Here is a 22,199-nt window from a genome sequence, read left to right as displayed (position 1 = left end):
TACTATACAAAGACACTTCAAAAGTAGCTGCATTACTGTACGTAATCAAAGAAATCAGACCTGCAGTCGGGTCCCAGTTTCACTTGAACAAGCTACGGTTAAGAGAAAAAAACGCCCACAGTGCTAATCATACTTGAACAAACTATGTTCACGCAGCCAGACCGGACATTTGAGAAATGTGAAATAAAACGCTTCAAAAGGCAAGCAAACAGCCCTGTGATTCGGGGCTGTACATGCGTAACTCGATTACGTAATCACGTGCAAGGCAACAACCCTAACCCTGACAAGCATTCCTATAACGTGTCTATGATTGGTCCATTTAAACTACCGCCTAAATCGCCGTTTCAAAACTATGCGCGCCTACGCGAGGTACCCCAATGCCCAGAGGAAAACTCTCCTACTGGAGTACAAGACTTCTGGACAGAGCTCACACGCCTTTTCGAGTGGGAAAGGCCTCAAATGGAGCACATGGCGCAACATGCTTCAGCGAGAGGACGCCATCCTCAACAAGAAAGTCAACGGCAAGAAGGCAACACTTGGTGGCCAGGGGCGACATGAGTCTATACCATTTGCGAGTGACATGGCTGCGTTCTTGAAAGACGTTTGTGACCAGGAGCATATCCTGACTCATACGCATTTGATCTCGTTCATGAAACTGCACCACATGGAGTGGCTGGAAGAGTACCTGGCGGCAAAGACGAACGACGACCGAGCCTACCACAGCCTCATGAGGCTCTGTCAACGCTTTTCATTGCGCTAGCGGTATTCACAGCGTGTGCCATGTGTCAGCCGATTAACACAAGCTGTGCTGATGGAGACAATAGACAACTTTGCAGCCGCGTTTTGGGACAAGTTCCGTGACTCGGCCGCTGAAGACATCATTAATGTCGACGAAACGTCGGTGTACTATGACATGCCGCCTGGAAAGACATTGGCGCCAATTGGAGGGTCGTCAAAAGTGGATACGTCTCAGAAACACTCCGACCGCATGACTGCTGTGCTGACGATTCGTTCAAATGGTAAAGATGACTTTGAAATGCTTGCTTATGCTACATAGGGGAGAAGCTGCCCATTCTTTTCATTGTCAAGGGTGAGCCAGGTGGATCGATCGAAACCGAAGAAGTCCCAACCTACCCAGCTGGCCACGTGTATGCTGTTCAACATAAAGCGTGGATGGACAAGCATGTATGGCAGATGTACCTCACTGAGCTGTTGAAGTTCGAGATTACTGGTCCAACTGTTATCCTGGCGGACAATTTGGACTGCCACGTAAGCGAGGCATCTGTCGACACGGTATCGACGGAATTGTTCGGAATCTTCGAGCCTCTACCGAAGAACTCAACAAGTGTGTGCCAACCACTTGATGTTGGTGTGATGGGCCCCCTGAAGAGCAAGTTGCGCAAGAAGTGGCTTACGGAGAAGCCAGTCGTCACTGCAGCGGAGAAGCGTTTGGCCATGATTCAACGAATTATTCAAGCTTGGGAAGAAATGCCATGCGATCTCATTCGTAGCTCCTTTGAGAATGCGCTGCCGCAAGTGTTTATGTTGTAACCTTAACGGGGAATCAATTCATTTTTTATACTCACAGTACCAGCTCATTTGATATTTTGACTCGTTGACGTCGTCGTCGTTATGACGTCTTAATATGCTTGCTATTGGTTGAAAATTGGCCAATCAGGCATCTGTCCTACGATTGGTTCCAATTTAATACACAGTGGTACTTGATTCGTAATAATAATATTGACCATACAAATTTCTAGATATTTGAAGAGTACTACTTGGCAATTATTTCCGTCGTTATCTGTAGTTCATCATCACGCTAGAATGAAATCGAGTTCAGCCTGAGGAAGAAAGCAACGTGCACTGCTTTTAATTGCCATTTTGAGGGATATGCATCGTCCTCAATCGATTGCGCTGAGTTGCTTGGCTCCACACAAAACGGTTGCATAACTTTTAAAAATATGACATTAACCAGAAAAAGCAAGGTGAAATAGGCAATTTTGTATGGAGCGCAAGGTGAACCACCTTGTGAATTCCATAAATAATTCTAAAATTGTATAGTTTCAATTAAATATATCTTCAAGTTTGTATTGATGATTTTTTTTTCATGTGTATGTCTCTTTTTGGAATTCGCAAGGCATGTCACCTTGCGAATTCAAAATTGTCCAATTTGTCCAATCAGATGCCGTGAAATCACGAAAATCGCTGCGTAGATTCATCACACCCTGTTGCGATATATTCTACTCCTGTGATGGCGGTTGATGCAAAATTGTCCAATTTGTCCAATCAGATGCCGTGAAATCACGAAAATCGCTGCGTAGATTCATCACACCCTGTTGCGATATATTCTACTCCTGTGATGGCGGTTGATGCAAGGAGCATTGAGATAATTATGTAGGCCGTGCATGAGAGCAAGACCATGCGATGTGGTATCCCGGACTCGGTCAATTCGAACAGGTCTAGACTTCAGTAACATCACCACTTGCCTGTTAAACCAATGAATGTGGTCATCCCTCATTCCACCATCAGTCCATGTCGGTGCCGTATACCTCCCTGCTGGAGTGATCACGTGGTTGCGCAGGCGGGTGGAGCAAGACTTCTTGATGGCACCCTTCGCAATTGCTAAAGCCGCCACTTCAGCACTTGCGATGGGTGCTACCAGGACCTCTTGCACCACCGCGTTGGCCCACCAGAGCCACCACGACATTGCGACCCAACAGAGCGCACAATATAATGTTAGCTGTAAGGGGAGAACCACATTGGACATAGTCCGAGTGCACTCATCAGTGCACAATTCTCTGGAGCAGGATCACACAAAGCTCTACAAAATTCAAGCGTCCAAACAGTTCAAAATTGGAACATCTTCTGTCAGTGTTATAGCCAATCGTATATATAAAATAACGCAAGGTGGCTCACCTTGCGAATTCCATTAACAAGTCATTTAAATGTTAGAAAATTATAACATATCAATGTATGCTATAAACTATAGCTCAAGATGACAATAATTGCTTGACATCTTTCACGCTATATTTAAAGTTTTCGCCAAAATGCGTCTTTAATGTGCTGCTTCGTGGCTCAAAGATCACCGGTCAACGCAAGAACATGGTAGCATGTACAGTACAGCAGCAATGGTAACTACTACTGATCTCCCCCCAGTTCGAAACGGCTGATTAAATACAGTTCTAACAGTGTATGCGTTTCTGAGGTTATTAATTATAGTAGAAACAACCCTGCAATCACTGGTCATGGACTGCGTGCCGGGGCATCGGTGTGGAGAATGCCCGTTCTGGACCAGCAGTTCACAATCGTCGTCGACGATACAGCGTGCCAAGCATCTTTCGCCCGAGCCATGGCCTCAACAAGTGGCACTTCGTAGAGCCTGTCTTGGCGACCAGCCATCACGGAGTCGATTTGCTCCAGTGCATTCTGAAGTTGTCGTTGCTTCACCTTTGCCTTGAAGGAGGCAATGATCCCAGCATCCTGGGGTTGGAAGTAAGCAGTCGTATTGGGCGGCAGCATCTTCAAACTGACGTTTGTGAGCAGGGTGTCCTCCTTGGCCTTGTGGGGTAACGCATTGTCGACAAGCAGCAGGATGTTGCGGCTCGCAGCCTCCATTCTTGAGTCCAACTTTCGAAGGAACGTGTCAAAAATGTCTCCATTCATCCAGGCTTTCTTGTTTGACGTGTAGTCAAACCCGAGATCAGCGGCACTTCGGCCGCGGAAGCATCTCGGCTGCACAGCACTGCCGCTGAAGAGGGGCTCAACCATGTCCGTTCCGTTGGCGTTGGTGGTAAGCGCGAGCGTGATTCTTTTCTTGGACTTCTTCAGTCCAGGCACGCGTCTCCGAGTGATCGATCGGTGAGACGACATACACCAAAAGAACGACATCTCATCCATGTTGTAGACGTCACTTGCGTTGTAGCCACGCGTTGTCTCCAGGACTTGTTCGCGTCCTTGCCGTACTGCTTGCGCGGGGTCGAGCCGGCTTCACCATGCTGCCGCTTGCTGGACATACCGCGCTTTCGTTGGAATTTGTAGAGCCATCCTTCGGAGAACTCGAGGGCCCAATTCGTCACCAGTTGATATTCGTCGTAGTACGACTTGGCTTGTTTTCGAATTAGTTCACCAGTGACGGACACGCCGAGTTCTTCGCACCGCAATACCCATGATACCCATGACAGGATCTTGGTCTCACACATCTCGATCCATTGATCGTGACTTGAGATCCGCTCGCTGGCTCATTGTATCATGGCGTTTAATAGCATTTCCAACTGTAGCCTTTGCTGGTGGTGATGTCAGCTTAAATGCTTCCATCGCCCACAGTGCCAATTCGGAATATGTGGCATGGGGTTTCTTCATGTGCTCAGCGCACAAGTTGGTTTTGTCCGCCAAGGACATCCGCGCCTTCATTGCCGAAACGTCCAAGTTTGAATGTTTGAAATTACCTCTGAAGAATTAATTTTATCCGATTATAAAAGTTATCGAGTGTGCATCGTTTCGAACTGGGGGGAGATCAGTACGTAGTAAAGTGGCATGGACGGTGTTACGATGCTTATTGCGGGATATAATCACACCCAAAGTAAGCTATATTTCAGTATTTTGGCATGTTTGAGGTCGGGCGTAGAATGTTTGCACGAGGTTTTTGGCGTACGTACAGTGGTTAAGTGGTGTGTTCCAGTCTACGTGCACCAATTTGGACGATTTGAACGTGGTATAATTTCTGGTCAAAAATAGTTGCATGTAGACCGCGCAAATAATCCAACAGCTTGCTCTGTAAATTACTTCTCAGTAAGCGTGAAGCCCACATGATTTCGGCCATGCGATCATAGTTGCATTTTGGATTACTCTACCTCGACCTATCCGTATTCATGGACTAGTGCCACCGCTGAGAGATGCCCTTGACACACACAAACTACTATAGTATATCGGCCATTCCTTGACCAAAACCGCTCATTCTTGGACTGCACGAATGTAGGCATGTTGGTCTGTCGCTATGTATGTGGGACCGGTACCACCGTCACTTCACACATGCCAAATAGTGCAATCGCCGCACACGACATCTCGTTATGTAGCCCGCAGCCATGCCTTCGGTTTTCATATGAAATGTATCACTTGATGCTATATTTCGTAGAGTGGTACAACTAGTCGAGGCGGACGACTAAAAAATATAAAGATCATGTCACGACGAATCTGACGTCGACTTCTTTGATTGGACTAAAATAAGCCAATTAAACCAATACAAAAGTTCAAGGGTAAGCGTAAGCGTTCGACGCGATAGGGCAGTGGTAAAACACTTGAGTGAGCCCCGAGTTCAATTCCCGGGCGCGTCGTACTTTTTTCTTCAAAACTCAAATTACTACAAACATTTAATCTTAAGTTCAATTACGGATGGAATGGCTTTCTCAAACAAACTAACAATAGCTTCCGACGAAATTTTGTCCCAAACCCGGATCGTCCCACCGATTGTAGCCCGCCGCTTTTGTTCAGCCCTCATGTTCTCATCAGCGCTACCTGTGTCCTCGAGCAACCTCTCCGTCTTTAGCTTAGCCTTGAACGGACCCATAACACCGACATCCAGCGGCTGACACCTGCTCGTTGAGTTTTGGGGGAGCGGCTCGATCACGCTGAACATTGCCTCTGCCGTCTTGTCGTAGGAGGCCTCGAAAACGTGGCAATCCACATTGTCCACCAGAAGAACGGAGGCGTCTTGGACATGATGTGCAAACAAACGCTCGAGATAGATGTTCCATACACGTTCATCCATCCAAACGTTTGCCTGCACAGCATAGACATGAGTCATAGGTCGGCAGTTCCTTCTTCTCCAACAGCCCACCTGGCTGCCCTTTGATGATGAATAGCACCGGGAGCTTGACGCCATCGGCCCGGACTGTCAACACCAAGGAAATACGCTTTGAGTGCTTGTTCTTCTTGTCCACCTTGGACGACTTTCCAACCTCGGCCAATGTCTTGCCTGGCGGCATGACTTCTACTCCATACGCTGTGAATGCAGAGATGACTTTAGATGATCGCACCTGTTTCTTCCGCATTGTAGATGAGTGACTAGTCGTCGTAGGCGTCGTACTTGGGCCAAAATCTTCGCTTCTTTCGCTCGCCATCCTTTCCACGTCCCTGCAGGGATGGCGTGCTGTTGGCTTTTGGCTAAACTGGTTGTCTTTGGGGACAGACGCATGAACATTCTTAAGGAGCGCCTTGCTCTCAGCCTTTCGTCAAATGCAATTTTGACACGTCCAAGTTTCAATTTTCAAATTGAGTAGGGCCAACCACAGCTGAGCACAATATTTGATTAATGCAGTCAATTTTATCCAATTGGATCTATTGTTACAATCCCCAGGTTTCGAAAAATTTATTTTATTCACGAGTGCTACTTTCGTCGATTTTTTCTGGCAAACACTGTACGTTTTGAACAGAGAATCGAATACAAAGTCAACTTGCATGAAAACTCATCTCCTTCGTCAGTAGACATATACATTTATCCTCGCATATAATAGGAAAAGGAGTATGATCAATTTGAACTTCATTAGACTTTTTATACGAGTAGAAGATGGAGGAAATAATGCTTGTTTTATTACATGAAGCATCATAACATACAGTACATTAACAGTAAGCAGATTATTGACACCAAAGGCTCTGACGCATTGCTTAACGGCCACTCACGGCCAATGCGAAGGACGCAAAAGCAGCGGCAAGGCAGCCCAACGCAACGCGTGGCGTTCGCTAGAGGACGAATTGGCTGCAGCGGGTGGAGGGGGTGTTGGCTTCTTTGGACGACGCATTCGTCGCCGAAGGAGCGGCGGTACTGTACATCAAGATAATCCCAGCGACGAGTATATAAACTCTGAGTAAGAGTTAAATCTTGAAATATATTATACTATATAAACTGGTTTTTATAAATAAACTGTTAAACCTAATACTGTATCCATTTTTCCAGAAAGTGGATTTTAACAACTACTTCGAAGTATGCGTCGACTGTCGAAGGCTTTCGAATGGCCGTGTCCAATTTGGACACCTCGATTACGACACACGCTGCACGCTCGTCGTATTCAACGACGAAGTAGTTAGGTATGCTTCTACTATTACTCATCATGCTCCTTAGCTCGCGCTTCATGCTCCCTACGACACCTGATTTCGTCATTTGCGCTTGGGCTCGCGGTTGACAATTCGTAACTGGCGCTGCTTTTTCGTGTTTGTATTAGTGTTTGTATGCCATGGAATAGACTGCGATGATTGGGTATTTTCTTAAAAACCAAAAGCACCTCGCGAGGTGCTTTTGGTTTTCGTGACGAAAAGCAGAACGTGAAAAGTAGAATCGAAAATGAAAATTGATTTTTTTTCCTAAATTGACTCCCCTACTATATTCTTGGAACCCAGTAGAATATCATGTCATTCGTGAGTCATTCATTTGTGTACTGTATCAAAGCAAGCGACGGGTTCATAGATATGCAGTCCATTGCCGTGTCGCTGGAGAGGATGGCTTTCGTCGTGACTACCACATTCAATTGGATGGTGTGGGTGCATTGCAGGAACGGTAGGCACACGGTAGGCGGCCACTTGGCTTCGGTGTACTACTGTAGTCATCGCGGTCCCCATGGTGGTCAGTACTGGTACTACTGTATTAATAGTACTTCAAGTACTACCCCGCAGTAATGTAGTATTAATACTACTCCTGCAGTACTATTAATATCCTTCCCATGAATTCCAGTACCCTTACTGTTAAGTCAAACTACATCATACTAACGTTACCGGTAGTACTGCACAGTTGTTGTGCCCCTACAGTAGCCAGTACTGATCCATTCTCAACCAGTCCGACAAGGAATGGCGAAGTGCACTGGTAAGGCTTTTTTCAATCAAGCGTTATTCTTATTGCTACCGACTCGCAACCTCCCGGTGAGTACAAGACTTCTCATTGATGAACGATGTATCGTTAATGCAATGTGGTTGGGTATACATCGATAAGCTTAACTCCAATTACTACTACGTAGTACAGTATTACTGTGGGCCACAGTAACTTAATAGATCACTACTCCGAGGTTGTCGGTGATTTGAACTGTGGCGGAGGGCGGGCGACCAGCGGCGGCAGCGTCTTCAGGAAGTCCCAACACGCGGCTGTCCAGAATCCATTCAATTGCGTTGGGAGTGGGCTGGGCTTTGATGAACTCGATGAGCAGATACACACATGAATCACAGGACAGCATTTAATATTAATTAATACCAACCAACCTTGGATACTATGGTTAATATTTTAAAAATATACTTATCGAAGATTATACTGTATCGATTTGATCTGTGCTTTCACACGACTGTGTGCGTCACATCCTCATCCGGTTGGTTGTAAAAATGTGAATTTGAATAAAAATACGAAATTTCTCAGAAATATATCAGATCCTAGTGCAACTTCCAATACAATTTCCAAGTATAGACCTCACTCAAAAATACCCACAATAGTATTTTGGAACAGAGGAAGTATAATTGTTGAATCAAAGTGTGGATGACATTGGGATGACATGGGAAAGTGGATGAAGTTGTGGGATGAAACCTAAAGTAGTGACCAAGCCTTACTTTCGCCCCGAGCGCCCGGGAGGGCTGCGCAGGCGGATCTAAGCTTCTCACTTAACCGAATGATCTATCTTTCTTGTTGTCGGGCAGCGGCAGGTAGGCCATAGGCCGTGCCGCTCCCGGACGAGGCCTGTATGCAATGACCTATAGCATTAGCCTTCATCTCTACGGAGTAGGCTATGACGTAATATTAATGTTGGATGACGTTTGGATGACAGACACATGATACTCTCACGGATATTTGAAATCCATATAAATAATTCAACATTTTCCGACTGTAAGTTCAGGATACTTCCGGCATATTTCGTCCGTCACACAACTGATTCACGCCATGTACGTTATGTTCGCCGAACGTTCGATATATTTCGTCAAGGCCAGTATCTGTCACCCCACAGGCGATATATTTCACACATTGTTCAATATATTTCATACCTAGATGGTATGATGTTCCATCTATTTCGATGTTAGATGCAAATCAAGCAAACCAAGGCACTCCTTCATCAGGCGCTAACTTCACGTCACCCACGCTTTCGGCAAGACCGTAGAACAATCGAGCTACAAGGTGTAAGGTTGTAGAATATTCATGTCGTCTCATATCTATGATTTAGACAAGTTCAAAACGCTTCCACCACCTACGATTTACTTGATTTCCATCTAAAATCGGAATTGAGGGAACCTCATTCGAAATATATTGAACAATGAGAGAAATATACTGCCTGTGGGGTATCACTTTTCCGGACATTAGTCGATATACTACGTAGTATACTGCAACGATGTAGGGTCTCGACGAAATATGTCGAATGTTCGGCGAACATAACGACATGGCGTGAATCATATACCGGAAATATCCAGAACTTACAGTGGTTGAAGGCGTGGAGGGGGACAAATATACATATCTCAAGTTCGAGACAACTTTTTTCTGCGAAATTTTGTATATGTGTGGCACTTGATTGGAGCAACAAAACATTCATTAGGTGCACGCCTTAGAAATGATACCCTACGAGATATGTTTCGATAAAAGCGAAAACAATGCCATAACCTTTATTAATGAATACCAGTGATTTCAAAAGGTTACTATTTATACATATTTATTTACCCATTTACGAAACAAGATCAACACTCCGATAGTTAAATAGTGCATAACCTCTCAAATTTAGTATTGCAAAGTAGACCTAATCGTCCCCTTGTCGAAAAATGGTGTACTATTGTAGTACTGTACAACGTAGTACTACCGGTAGTACTACGTTAAGAGGAACTGCAGGGTATGCATTTTGAGAGGTTAATCATTCCCCCGGCGAGCTGAGAGATGTGAATGTGCAAATGTAACTTACCACGGTACTTACCACTACTGTACTACTAGTACTACAGAATTGCTTCGAAGTATATTATTTCGAGATTGGGCACTGTACCATTTGGAAATTATTTCCGTACAGTAGTCAACAATTGCCCCATGCAACCAGCCCCTTCGCCCGGCCCATGATTCTAGCTGGGGGCCATACCTGAGGCGTCGTCTGACTCCTATATATGCTGTTATCTACTTCGAAGTAGTAAACAGTGTTACCACAAAACCATTCCACGAGGCGGTCATGAGAGGGTTCCTGTATCTGAATCCGTGCCTTGGGACTACTGTACAGTATTGTGTATATGTACCGATACGTGGTACTACTGTAGTATGCTACACAAAGTCTGTAAGTGCAATTCCCCAGATTAATCCAGTCCCACTGTTGTTTTGACTCGAAATACTGTTTCACAGATACTTCGAAGTACTTACTAGTACTGTACTGGCCCTACTAGTAGCCTGTAACCTGGGACTCCGTCCTATCCCCAGGGTGAGTACATATAATTGTATAAATCTCCGGGGTTTATTAAGTACATCACACTCCAGTGGTTAGCTATCGCTAACCACTGAGATACACCTGACCCTATTAATAGTAAGAGGTGAGGTGGTCAGAGAATACCTGCAGTTATACTATTACTAACTAGTATACTATATGAATGACATATTATGAGAAAAGAAACAGTGAAACTGTTTTAATCGGGGAATTCTTCTCTTTGGAATGTCGCAAACAGTCGACATGTTAATCCAAACTCGACATGTTTGACGTCCGAATAAAAAGAAGTGGATACAGTTGCACAACCAATCACGATTACACTCAGGCGATCCATTTTTCGTCAACAGCTCTGAGTCTTCACCATACGCGAGCTGCCGCGTACTAACTTACTGTTAGTACTGGTAGCGCTTTGTTTGCAGTGGACTGCGAGGTTGTCTTTTCGATGGCTGGATTGATCGTTCGACGAACATCGTTGACGTTTGTCGCAAGTCGACTCTTGCTAAGTGCTGCATGTGTTGGCAGCTCAACCCTGATGTCCTTGCTGAGTAGGGCGTCGTTGGGGTTGGATCGACCAAGGAGCTGCTGCTGCAAAAGCACGGTCATGACCAGTTATTTGATCATTCCGCGAGGCATTGTGCACCCAATGTGCCAGTATGGAAGCCGGCGGTGCCAATATTTCGCAGTGGACATGTTGCAAACAAATGGATAACCTTATGGGGCTGGTATCGGCGTGTGATTGCTGCCTTGATCAGGATATCGATACTATTATAACAGCATGGGTTGGGTGGGTGAACAATTTGGAATCCAAAGTTGAAGTGGAGACAGGAGTGGTACTTGCAAGTGAAGATACGTCTGTCTGATCGTGATGGATGGGTTATATGGGTGCGTACTGTAGCCACGCCTCGATGTTGGAGGTTGTGCAGAGCTCTAGGGATTGTTCCAGCGACTGGCACCATGCAGAGGCCATGGGGCACTCTGCAGTATGTGTCTCCATCGTGTCTAACGTGGTGTGGGTAGGATTGATCTCGAGCAAACAATGATGTGATGGTACTTGATTTGACAGCACTAATGTTAACATTCGATTGTCGAACGAGGCAAACCGTCGCAACATGTAAAAAGATCGTCATGGCGAGAACGACTATGACCAATCCGAGGGTTTTATTTGACAAAAGGACTATCCATTGGTCAACCAGGCTAGCCTTTTGTATCCTGAAAGGATACAAAAGCTACAACCAGCTGTTTTGCCAGCAGGTGGTGTTGTGTTTTCTTGTAACGAGTAGTAGCCTACATCAGGTAAACCCGGTTGGACATTTTAACTAACTGGTCATTTTGGTTGCAGTGTCGTTTACTAGTTGAAAGTTTATCATACACAACTCCCCCCCCATCACACAGTATAGCCCTTAGGGCCTTTCAACTACTCCCAACGCGCTACAAGAGCCCTATTGGAAGGCCCCGTCATACATTGTGCCTACCCCCGCAGGTTGCTTGCATGTCGGATTGAAAATACCGATTCATGTCCACTGTACTTGTCGCATTCGTGTGGGTGCGCCGGTATTATACTTCTTTTCAGTAACGTGAAGTACTTACCGGTATGTAAACGTAATGCAGGATTTCGACGTTTCGCACGAGATTGCTTCTACGTCTATTGTACACTTCATACACACACCACATGCACCTAGCTGTCGAAGACATTAATGCAAACTTGTTAATGGAATGAATGTAAACGCCCTGTATCGTTGTCTCGTTGGTCCCGTCTTCATCGCCTTCCCCTTCCACCGAATTCATCATGGGAATACGTTCCATGTGTAGAAGTCGTCCGGATAAATACGGTCAATATAGTGTAACACTATCAGGTGTCCGGATACCATGTGGCGGGGACAATTTCATGCAACAATGGATGCACATCAGGTGGTGCGACGTGCCACATAATAAACCTTCGATCAACCGAGAAGTTCCATCGGTTACATTTGAGGTTTGTATGCATCATAAATATACACAATCAGGTTGCAAAGGTGGCTGATATGGTGGTGGTCGTTGGTGTCAGAATCCAAAATGCTCGTGGCGTGCCACCTCATCAATCAACAGCGGACCCATTTGCCGTCCCTGAAGATGAACAACAATCAACAATTGCGCTATTCCCAAGAAAAGAACGACACCACGACCACCGCCGCCGCCTTCCCCCGCCATGCCGACGGGCCATCCCACGGCAGCCCTGGCGTATTTAACGGCCGATGCAAGTACAAGTCAGGGCGATGTATGAATGAACGAACTCTCAAGGACAATGGACTCCCCCATACATTGTGCGAAGAACACCGCGTGCTACACAACAAGAACCAGCGCAAGTCGGACACGAAACGAAGGCGGCTGCGCAAGGGCGTCCCGTATGAACCTTCGCACGTATTCCCTTCGTCCACGTCGTCCATGCAACTGATACACCACCACCACCTCGAGGATTATCGATCTACCGCTAGCACATACAGCTCCGACCAAGAAGATGGTCACATGAATGACGACTTGTCCGACAACGACGATGCAAGCTCTGACCCGTCCACTCCGTCGCATTCCAGCAAACAAGCATCCCCGAGCATGAACTGGTCCGTGGAAGAGATCTCGATGCTGCACTCGATCCTTGGCATCCAAAACCACCCAAAACCACCCGCCTCTTCATCTTGTTAGCGATATCTCCTCTTGTAAAATATATCACCGAGTCCATCGAAAAGCATTCTTGGGGTAAATCCATTTCACAGTACCTTCCGGATAACGGCCATGGCATCATTCCGATGGGTGCACAAACCGAGGGGATATCCGGAAAATATCCGGACCTGTTGTCGGTTTCATATTCTCGATGAAACCGTCCAATCTTGAATTTTTAGCCTCGTGACAGTCAGTGCTTTGCAATCCATGTCGCGGAATCGTAGTTTTTTCAGCTACCGATCGTCCTTTATATATATAATAACGTTAGAGCTGTAGGACATTGCTACACTACTCAGTACTGTCCAAAGAATTCAACCTCCAATTGGAATGTTATGTAAATCTTGGCCGGGGGTGCTGAGGTAGTGGATCGAACGTTTGTTTCCTTCGCTTGTGCATTCTACATACTATGTGTCAAACACTCGAAGGGCGATTCAAAGGGGAGAATTCTCGGCACAAAACATGGAGTCGCGAAGTTCGAAGGATTTCGCCTGTGGGGGTCGTCGAGAACAATCTCGCAACAACATTTCGTTAAACATAAGATCACAGTGTCGATTTTCGAAAGTGTTGGTGTCTTAGATGGCGGCGACCTTTCGCTGCCACTGAAACGCGCGGCCGTTACAAATGTAGCCAATCACAGTCCTTCGTCCAGTCGCCCGTGTCCCACGATTCCAAAAGACACGCAAAGCAAACATGAATCATCGCCAAAGTACAATTCAATCTTCCATATCAACCACATACCAACTCATCACCACAACACGTCCTTGACAACATGGCAATCAATTCAGTCGACGACCCCAAACGCAAGCGTATCACGGGTATCCCCAAGTTCCTCCGGTCCCTCTTCTGCATCCTCGAAGCAGAAGACCCGACCGTGATCGGGTGGACACAAGACGGCACAGCGATTCAGATCCTGTCGGAACGGCGCCTCGAAGCCGAAATCTTGCGAAAGTATTTTAACCATGAAAAAGCGTCGAGCTTTCAACGACAGCTCAACAACTTTGGCTTTCGAAAATGGACCAAGACCCAATCCCACACGTGCACGTTTTCGCACCCGAGTTTTCAACGGCAGCATCCCGAACTCCTCGCCCACGTCCAGCGAAAATCGCCTCGATCGATGGCCGCGGCCGACGTGAAAGAAGAAGCTGCTGCCAACCGCGAAAACCAACGTCAGAACAACACCCCGTCGCCGTTGTCCTGCAGCGGCGGCGGCATGTTTACATTTGACGAACCCAAGATTGAACTCTGGGGAAAGGGGAGTGGTGAGGGTATTAACGGGGGTGATCTCTGGGACGCCTTCCCCCTGGACATTGACGCCACAGACTGGGACATTGCATCTCAAACGTACCCTGAACCAACCACCGTGCTGTACCTTCCAGACGACAAGACACAGCACATGATGGCTCCATCCACCGCCCTCGACTTTGACATGTCTTTCTTCCTCCACGAATCTGCGCTGCTGCGTTGAAGCATCGATCGCACCCGTTTTGTATTTAATCATCTTTAAAATGTGTACACTAGTCCTTTGTGCAGCACAGCTGGTCGAGTACAGCCGTTGCCCATTATTGCTGCTTTTGAGTGGCCGTGCATGGTATAAGTTCTTAGTACATTGCGGGTTGCGTCTTCACTGATGCCATTTGGTTGGTTGCACCACGTTGGGAGTAACGTTACATAGTCACAAGTACATATATCTGCGACACGGTTCCTACTGTGCATGTAGTATTCAAAGTCGCCCTAGACGCCGCCAACCCACAGGTTTACACCAACGCTTTCATACCCCCGCACATACAGTAACACTACTCTGGACATGCACAACACAAGCCCGCAGCATTATCTTCTTCTTCGTTGCTGTTATTGATCTCTTTTCAAGCCTCCAACGCGCCCAAATGTGGTTTTAGGTACGCGTCATATCACACCGACATGTTGCCCAAGTACGCGCTCCACCCTTGCTCTTCCATCTTGTCGATCTTTCCCTGCACTTCCCGTTCCTGCGCCGCCAAGAACGTCTCCATTTTAGTCAAGTTGGCATCGCCGCCCAAAATGCGCACGGCCAGCAAGCCTGCGTTCGCAGCATTGCCAATGGCCACAGTCGCCACCGGAATTCCCTTGGGCATCTGCACAATCGACAGCAGCGAGTCCATGCCACTCAACGCGCGCGTCTGAATCGGCACGCCGATCACTGGCAGCGGTGTAAGGGCCGCCACCATGCCGGGCAAGTGGGCTGCTCCGCCAGCGCCGGCAATCAGCACTTGAAGTCCGCGCGCGCGCGCGCTCTGCGCGTACGTGTACATGCGTTCGGGGGTGCGGTGCGCCGACACGATGCTGAGTTCGTACGGGATGTCAAAGTCGTCGAGGATCTTGGCGGCGGCCGACATGGCGGGGAGGTCCGAGTCTGACCCCATGATGATCCCTACCACGGGCGACGGTACTTTAGGCAGCAGCGTGTTGGCAGTTGGGCTCAACACGAGCGCGCGCGCGCGAAGTTCGGCGACCGACGATGCCACGACGGTCAAGTGACCCACCTTGCGACCGGGGCGAATCGCGGCTTTGCCGTACCAATGCACCGCCGAGCCCGGGACGGTGTGCGACAAGGCAATCAACGACGTCGTCTCAGCCGGGTCACTCGACCCGAGCAGGTTGAGCATCCACGAAGCACCCACCTTGAGCGCAGGCGACCCCAGCGGTAGCCCAGCCACGGCGCGCAAGTGGTTTTCAAACTGATCAGTGTTGCATGCTTCGATCGTGTAATGGCCCGAGTTGTGGGGGCGTGGCGCGATCTCGTTGAGCCACACGTGGCCGTCTGCGGTGAGGAACAGCTCGACGCCAAAGATGCCGTTGCCGCTGAGCGACGCGACGGCCGTCGAGGCCAGCGCATCTGCCGCCGCGAGGACGGACGGCGGGATCGCGGCGGGGGCGAGCACCGTGTGGCAAATGTTGTTGTGTTGCGTGGTTTCCACGACCGGGTACGAGCGCACGTCAGAGCCTTGACGGACCACCATGACCGCCAATTCCTTTACAAACGGCACCCACTTTTCAGCGTACAGCTTGCCAGGAGTCAACGGCTCGTTGCCCGCAAGAGCGGCGATGGCAGACGCCAGCGACGCAGGAGAGTCCACGACGGCGTTGCCCTTGCCATCGTACGACCACAAGCGAGATTTGAGCATGAACGGGAACCCGAACGCGGCCCCCGCGGCCTCGGCTTCTGCCAACGAGTCCACACGACGGAACTGTCCCACGGGGAGGTTCAACGCCGCCACGAACTCCTTTTGCGCAAACTTGTCCTGGATCAATGCAATCGTATCGGGACTGGGGTGGATGGTCAGAGAAGGATGCGACGTCTGAAGCGCACGAAGGGTCTGGGCGTTAACATGCTCGATTTCCACGGTCAGCACGTCGCACTGGGCGGCAAATGCCTCAATCGCCGCGGCGTCTGTGAAGGACCCGGTCACCGTCGGCACGACTTGGCCCGCAGGCGACTCGCTACCTTGAGGGTCCAGGCACGAGAAGGACAGGCCGAGACGATGCGACGCATACCCCATCATACGACCCAGCTGGCCGCCACCCAAGCAGCCCACTCGAGGACCGCCTTGAAGAGATCCGACACTCATGACAGTGATGATGTTGGACTCGATGAAAGATGATCAAATGCGTCGAGAGCGATTGGTCAATGGCGCATCGTGATTGGCTGTCAAGGGACATCCGGATATCTGTCCTCACGATTATTGGTTAACCGAAATCACCGCAGTGCTGTCAGGTTTACAGTAAACAACGTTAGTTAGCTTCAGCTGGGGCTTATGAGGAAGTGCTGGACGCGAGTGTAAAAAGGAAGGAACTTGTATTGTCGATTTGACTAATTGATATCATCGGTCAACGTTCTACCGTAATTGATATTAACGCTCGAATTTCAATGGCCGCCAATGATTGGCTGTAAATATACCGAAATTGGGATTCAATGTACCATGATTGGCCATTATAAATCCAATCACCACACGATTATCCGAGGCGGTTGTACCAATCCTGGCACGATACGCTTCCTCGACCAACCACAACACATACAAGATGCTCGAGCTGCGCGGCACCACGGCGCTGGACGACTTCTCCCATGCTCCCCAAGACAGCAAGGTCACGGACCGACTTCGTTCGCAGTACGTCGTGGTCACTCCTGGCCAGGTGATCACAAGTGAGCCGGGGTTCTTGCGAGGCCACGGAACGTACGTCGAAGCCGGCGAGCTGCTCGCGAGTGTGGCGGGTATCGTCGAAAAGGTGAACCAACTGGTGAGCGTGCGGCCACTTGTGAGTCGGTACATTGGTGAAGTGGGGGACATCGTAGTCGGTCGCATCTCTGACGTTGCGAACAAGCGGTGGAAAGTGGACATCAACGGCCAACAGGACGCGGTGCTGATGCTCACGTCGGTGAACTTGCCGAGCGGGGCCCAGCGTCGTCGCACGGCCGAAGACCAGCTTCAGATGCGCGAGTTCTTCGAGGAAGGCGACCTCATCAGTGCCGAGGTGCAGGAAGTGCGGTACGACGGCACCATGTGGCTCCACACACGCAGCTTGCGCTATGGCAAGCTCGAGAACGGCCAGCTCATCGTCGTGCAGCCGTCCTTGATCAAACGACTCAAGCAGCATCTCGTGCAGCTGCCCGGCCTCGGCGTCGACGTCATCCTCGGGTGCAACGGGTACCTGTGGATCACCCGCAGCATGGACGACGTGGTGGCCACTGACGGCGCGCAGAACGAGCTCACGGCGGACGCGTGGACAGAGCGCAAGGTGAGTCACGCGAACACTGTCACAGACGCGGCGGATCGGCACCAGATTGCGCGGGTGTACAATGCCCTCGCGAGCTTAAACGCGCGCTTCCGACTCATCTCCCCTGAGAGCATCCTCGAGACCATCCAAGCGCTAGAACGTGGAGATGACTCGGACGCCTAAAACGACAAACATTCCTAGATGTAATAACGAAAAGTCGCTGTATTACATAGCACTACCAAACAAAGAACGCATCATGCTAAACCGAGTAAGTATACGCGTTGTTGACTAGGAGTATTAAGTAGTATTGTACTAGTAATTAATACTAAAGTACTTCGAAGTATGATTTTTAGAACTTTTGAGCTAATTTACAGTAGACTGGTCGGACCTAATAATAAGGTAGTATTCGCCAACGATATAAGTTAACTTACTACGACCAGGCTGCAACTAAATTGCACCCAATGGACCGTCCAGTGCTTTCTAGTATATTCAATCTACCGGGAGTTCGAACTATGAATATGTAGTTACAATTAAAGTGCAGTAACGTTAGTTAGCTACAGTATTACGACTTTGAAGTGTATTGTTCCTGCCTCTGGACAATTGAGTATTACTACTACAGTATTACTAGTATGGGTGTCCTACAGCAGCAAACCAGCGACAACTAGTACCCCTTGGCTTCGACAACTCCTTGGGCTTTGATGCGAATCGTGTTGAGTTCCGTGAGGCACTTGAGGCAATCTTGCTTGACGCTGTCGTACTCGACTTCTCGCGTCTTTGTGTCAATGTCTACACTCCAGCATTAGCATTCCCATCACAGGTCGGTCTGTAGCCAAGAGACCCATCCCCACGTCCGTATTACATTCTTTGAGGTGGTATATATTTTGTTCGTGGTGGCGCAGCTTTTGCTCGAGCGAGTCAAGCGTCTTGGCTGTATCGTTGTTGGCCAGCTGGTGCTTGAGGTTCTCGTACTGCGCCGCCAACAGATTCACCTGCGACTTCATCGCGTCGCGGCGGCGGATGTACTGCTGCTTGAACTTGAGCAGCGCCTGCTTGGTGGTAGCATGGGTTTCCTTGAGCGCTTCGATGTTCTGGAACCCGTCCATGTCCGTCTCCATCGTCGCCATTTTAGACGACAGCGAGTTTAGCTCGACCGAGATCTTGGCGTCGAGTGTGTTGACCTATTCATAGTTAAGGAACAAGTATATGATTTTCTGTACAATCGAACGACCTTTTCCAGCTCGGCCTGGCGTTTCGACAACTCCATGCTCAACCGCGTCTTGGTCGTTTGCGCCGACTCGAGCTGGCGCTCCTTGAACGTCAAGTCCGTTTTCATTTCCTCCACCTTTGACGCTGATGGCATCTTGTCTTGGCGGTTTAGGCCTACACGGGTACAAATGTTAATATGTGAGAGACATAAACAAGCTCAAAGTAATGGCATCGTAAAGGGGGAGTGGGGGGAAAGTGGGGGGAATGGAATCCCATAATATCATTGATAAATCAACGAGATTTCACCAGGAAAACATACAAAGGGGTGGGGTGGACGACAAACACAAATATGATATATATATATATATCGTGTTGTTTGCATGGGAATCTGCTAGAGATATGGTACTACCAGTGGAAATATGTTCGAGTAGGCGCACAATCATGGCTTGGGCTTGGCGTTGGTTGTCGAGCTCTTTATCCTTTTTCTCGTCGAACGTGTCCATAAACGAGCTCATTTCCTGGTCTCGCTGGTACAGCATGTCATACTTTTGACTTGCGTTGCTGTCCGGGCCTTCGTTCTTGCGTTCTTCGAGCTCCAATTTGACTTCGTGGAGTGCTTTTTTCAATCCCCCTATGCACAAGTGTTCGTAAGAACTTCTACCAATCAAAACTGGTCTTGTGTTCGAGTGGACACTAATGGGGTTTAACTTTTGCAAGTTGGTTTTTTCGCACCGTTTTCGTCGTCGGCGGTGGCGATTTGCTTTTCCACTTGCTCCATCTTGGCCTTGTCCTCTTTGACCTATGATTATTATACCCACAATATCGTGGGACGGTGAAGTGATGACACGTTCTTGACGTTGATTTAGGGATACGCTATGATTATTCTAGGGGGAAGCGTACCCTGGCCAAGAGCATGTTGCGCGCTTCGGTGGGGTCCATTTGCGCGGTTTTAAGGTCGTCCTGGATGGTTTTGCACTCCATTTTTAACCGCATCGCTTGTCGCTCCAACTGGTCGTACTCGTCGCGGAATTTGTCCATCCCGAGGTCGTCTTCTTTGGCCCGGATGGCTTGCATGAGCATATCCAGTTCCTAAAAATGAGGTACATCCGATTGATCATGTCATCCCAGGTGCTAAAAATGATATATATATATCCCGGGTTGATCACGTCATCATGTACAAACCAACCTGGGACTTGGCTTCCAACTCGGCTTCGCCCTGGTGGTTTTCTTCGAGCAGGGCCTATAAAAACGTCACAAACTTGACATGTCACGACGACAGAATTCGCATATACCCGATACTTCTCCAACTTTGTCGGCGCCAATTGGTTGATCTTGTCCTGCTGCTTCATGTGAATCGCGTTGATTTCGTCTTCAAAGTGTTTGGCCGTGCGTTCCTGGTCTTGGCGCATGATAAAAATCTACACAACAACTCAGTCATACGAACGCCCTGAAACCGAATCTGTACCCTGTCCACTTCCTCTGCTTCCTTTAGGTTGCGATTGTGCAGTTGTTCTTGCACTTGACGAATTTCTTCGGGGTCCTGCTGCCGCCGTCAATACACACTCTCCAAATGTCCAACGATTATCGTCGACACGCCCTACCGTGGCACTTCGCAGCTTGTCCATGGCGAGGTTGTAGTCGGCCAGTTGGCCCTCTAAATCTCGCACTTCGATGGCCAAGTGTTCGTACTTTTTCTCGAGCTAGCCACGTTGTACCCGCACCAGATAACGTTTGACGGTTTTGTATTGAATGGCAAAAGTGCCACTTGGGCATACGAACCTGTGCGTATTGGCTCTTGTCCTTGGCATCCTGGTCGATTTCTTTGGTGATTTTCTCGATTTCGGCTGTGATTTCGGCCGTCTTTTGATGCAATCTGCCTGTAAAGTACGACGCGTCTTGCACTTGCCGCCCCGGGCCCGCCGTCATCACGCGCATCCCCATCATGCCTTCCCACTTCCACGTCATATTCGTGGAACCGGTGGCGTCGTACATACCTTGTTGGGTCACAGGACGATCCGTCACTTGCACTTCCGTGTTCAAACTCACGCCGTACCCCGCCGACTGGCCAGGCGTCGCCGGTACTTGGCCCGTGCCCAACCGACTTGTGAGCGGGCGGCCGCCGCCAGATGACTGCAACGCGGTGCGCTGACCCGTCCCAGGACGCGCGTTCACGGCATTCAGAGGCTGCTGAGACCCAGTCCCAGGGCGTTGACCGGTGCCTGGACGTTGACCGGAGCTCGTACCTGGACGCCCCGACGACATGGCGTAAAGATCCGAAAGTGTCTGTTCAAGATCCAACGAAGCGGTGGTACGTCCGGATATGGCGTCATCAGTCGTATTTTTATTGTGTAACCTTGAAGTATTGTGCTTTGCACCTTTTTTGGCAATTCCAGGGTTAAATTCATTGTTTAAAAATTTCTCAGACTTAAATAATGTCTAAAGTAACTTGAATAACAGTTGGGTGCGTTGTTTAAAGTTACTTCATCTAATGCGATGATTGGTTGGTTGAAGGTGGTTTTACTGGCACTTTCGTAAAACAAGTTGTTTGCCGTTTTCATTCTGGCAAACAACTTGCTTTACGTCAACATGTTAAGGTGCTTGACGCAATGAAACTGAAGGAGCTATGGCCACACACATGACCCCCCATCCGTGATCACTACAGTACTAACATTATCTACTCCGAGTAATGTGTATAACGTTAGGGATATAGTTAGGCTACAGTACATGTAGTCGTCGCTCTGTCCAATGATTCAAAGCTATGCCATACCTACAATTCTTGATCTGCTCTAACCTTAGCACTGTACGTGGAAGGCAAGGGCGCACTACTGTACGACTACACGATGTATAGTACTCCCATTTAACAGCCTAATACGGTATGCATCGTGATGAACTGGTAGTTGTACGGCGTTAGTTGGCCTGGTGCTGCAACTCGATTAGTTAGCAGCTGAAATAAAGTAATGGTTGTTTTATTCTGCTGAAATGCAGAACTTGTGTTTAGCGTTGTTTTATCTCAATTGGGCTTATATTATTTTAAACGTCTGGTTGTTTAACGCATTTAAACAACATGCAAACTACGTAAGCTACAGTGGAACTATTGCTCTCACGGAATTTTTCTGGCGCCAGTGACTGCATAAATGTGTAGAA

General features: G+C 48.4%; 7 protein-coding genes across 8 annotated transcripts; 4 read left to right on the top strand and 3 right to left on the bottom strand.

Moving 5' to 3' along the window:
* Positions 1 to 478: 478 nt before the first annotated feature.
* On the top strand, positions 479 to 760 carry H257_06961 (hypothetical protein; the record flags this gene model as incomplete). The annotated part of the gene is made up of 1 exon (XM_009832358.1): positions 479 to 760. One exon carries the CDS (start codon positions 479 to 481, stop codon positions 758 to 760), a length of 282 nt encoding a protein of 93 aa, XP_009830660.1.
* Positions 761 to 8,027: 7,267 nt separating this feature from the next.
* Positions 8,028 to 11,009, bottom strand: H257_06960 (hypothetical protein; the record flags this gene model as incomplete). The annotated part of the gene is made up of 2 exons (XM_009832357.1): positions 8,028 to 8,174; positions 10,806 to 11,009. 2 exons carry the CDS (start codon positions 11,007 to 11,009, stop codon positions 8,028 to 8,030), a joined length of 351 nt encoding a protein of 116 aa, XP_009830659.1.
* Positions 11,010 to 12,399: 1,390 nt separating this feature from the next.
* H257_06959 (hypothetical protein) lies at positions 12,400 to 13,128 on the top strand. Its single transcript, XM_009832356.1, has one exon. The coding sequence runs from the start codon at positions 12,459 to 12,461 to the stop codon at positions 13,080 to 13,082; it is 624 nt and encodes a 207-aa protein (XP_009830658.1). The 5' UTR covers positions 12,400 to 12,458; the 3' UTR covers positions 13,083 to 13,128.
* A 650-nt stretch (positions 13,129 to 13,778) lies between these two features.
* Positions 13,779 to 14,777, top strand: H257_06958 (hypothetical protein). Its single transcript, XM_009832355.1, has one exon. It carries the CDS (start codon positions 13,870 to 13,872, stop codon positions 14,563 to 14,565), a length of 696 nt encoding a protein of 231 aa, XP_009830657.1. The 5' UTR covers positions 13,779 to 13,869; the 3' UTR covers positions 14,566 to 14,777.
* Positions 14,778 to 14,806: 29 nt separating this feature from the next.
* On the bottom strand, positions 14,807 to 16,748 carry H257_06957 (phosphoribosylaminoimidazole carboxylase, ATPase subunit). The gene has a single exon (XM_009832354.1). The coding sequence runs from the start codon at positions 16,703 to 16,705 to the stop codon at positions 15,008 to 15,010; it is 1,698 nt and encodes a 565-aa protein (XP_009830656.1). The 5' UTR covers positions 16,706 to 16,748; the 3' UTR covers positions 14,807 to 15,007.
* Positions 16,749 to 17,126: 378 nt separating this feature from the next.
* On the top strand, positions 17,127 to 18,194 carry H257_06956 (hypothetical protein). The gene has a single exon (XM_009832353.1). The coding sequence runs from the start codon at positions 17,157 to 17,159 to the stop codon at positions 18,030 to 18,032; it is 876 nt and encodes a 291-aa protein (XP_009830655.1). The 5' UTR covers positions 17,127 to 17,156; the 3' UTR covers positions 18,033 to 18,194.
* Positions 18,195 to 18,387: 193 nt separating this feature from the next.
* H257_06955 lies at positions 18,388 to 21,365 on the bottom strand. Of its 2 annotated transcripts, XM_009832351.1 has the most exons (12): positions 21,050 to 21,365; positions 20,835 to 21,001; positions 20,657 to 20,755; positions 20,521 to 20,595; positions 20,348 to 20,473; positions 20,242 to 20,295; positions 19,956 to 20,144; positions 19,788 to 19,854; positions 19,465 to 19,686; positions 19,078 to 19,229; positions 18,709 to 19,027; positions 18,388 to 18,635 (listed from the first exon to the last, which is right to left on the bottom strand). In XM_009832351.1, exons 1-12 carry the CDS (start codon positions 21,315 to 21,317, stop codon positions 18,511 to 18,513), a joined length of 1,863 nt encoding a protein of 620 aa, XP_009830653.1. In that variant the 5' UTR covers positions 21,318 to 21,365; the 3' UTR covers positions 18,388 to 18,510. The 2 variants fall into 2 exon arrangements, with proteins under 2 accessions (XP_009830653.1, XP_009830654.1); XM_009832352.1 differs by having other exon boundaries at positions 18,388 to 19,027.
* Positions 21,366 to 22,199: the final 834 nt, after the last annotated feature.

This window comes from Aphanomyces astaci, assembly GCF_000520075.1.
Source record: "Aphanomyces astaci strain APO3 unplaced genomic scaffold supercont1.14, whole genome shotgun sequence".
Taxonomy (NCBI): Eukaryota; Oomycota; class Saprolegniomycetes; order Saprolegniales; family Verrucalvaceae; genus Aphanomyces; species Aphanomyces astaci.
This window is presented reverse-complemented; position numbering and strand designations above follow the sequence as displayed.

Bases quoted from the DNA above. Each gene is read 5' to 3' on its own strand.
- H257_06958 (XM_009832355.1), top strand. From the start codon at position 13,870: ATGGCAATCAATTCAGTCGACGACCCCAAACGCAAGCGTATCACGGGT.
- H257_06956 (XM_009832353.1), top strand. From the start codon at position 17,157: ATGCTCGAGCTGCGCGGCACCACGGCGCTGGACGACTTCTCCCATGCT.
- H257_06955 (XM_009832351.1), bottom strand. From the start codon at position 21,317: ATGTCGTCGGGGCGTCCAGGTACGAGCTCCGGTCAACGTCCAGGCACC. The intron at 19,855-19,955 runs GTACGCTTCCCC...TAATAATCATAG, and splicing joins GCAACATGCTCTTGGCCAGG to GTCAAAGAGGACAAGGCCAA. The intron at 19,687-19,787 runs GTGCGAAAAAAC...ACTTGTGCATAG, and splicing joins CACCGCCGACGACGAAAACG to GGGGATTGAAAAAAGCACTC.
- H257_06957 (XM_009832354.1), bottom strand. From the start codon at position 16,705: ATGAGTGTCGGATCTCTTCAAGGCGGTCCTCGAGTGGGCTGCTTGGGT.
- H257_06959 (XM_009832356.1), top strand. From the start codon at position 12,459: ATGCTCGTGGCGTGCCACCTCATCAATCAACAGCGGACCCATTTGCCG.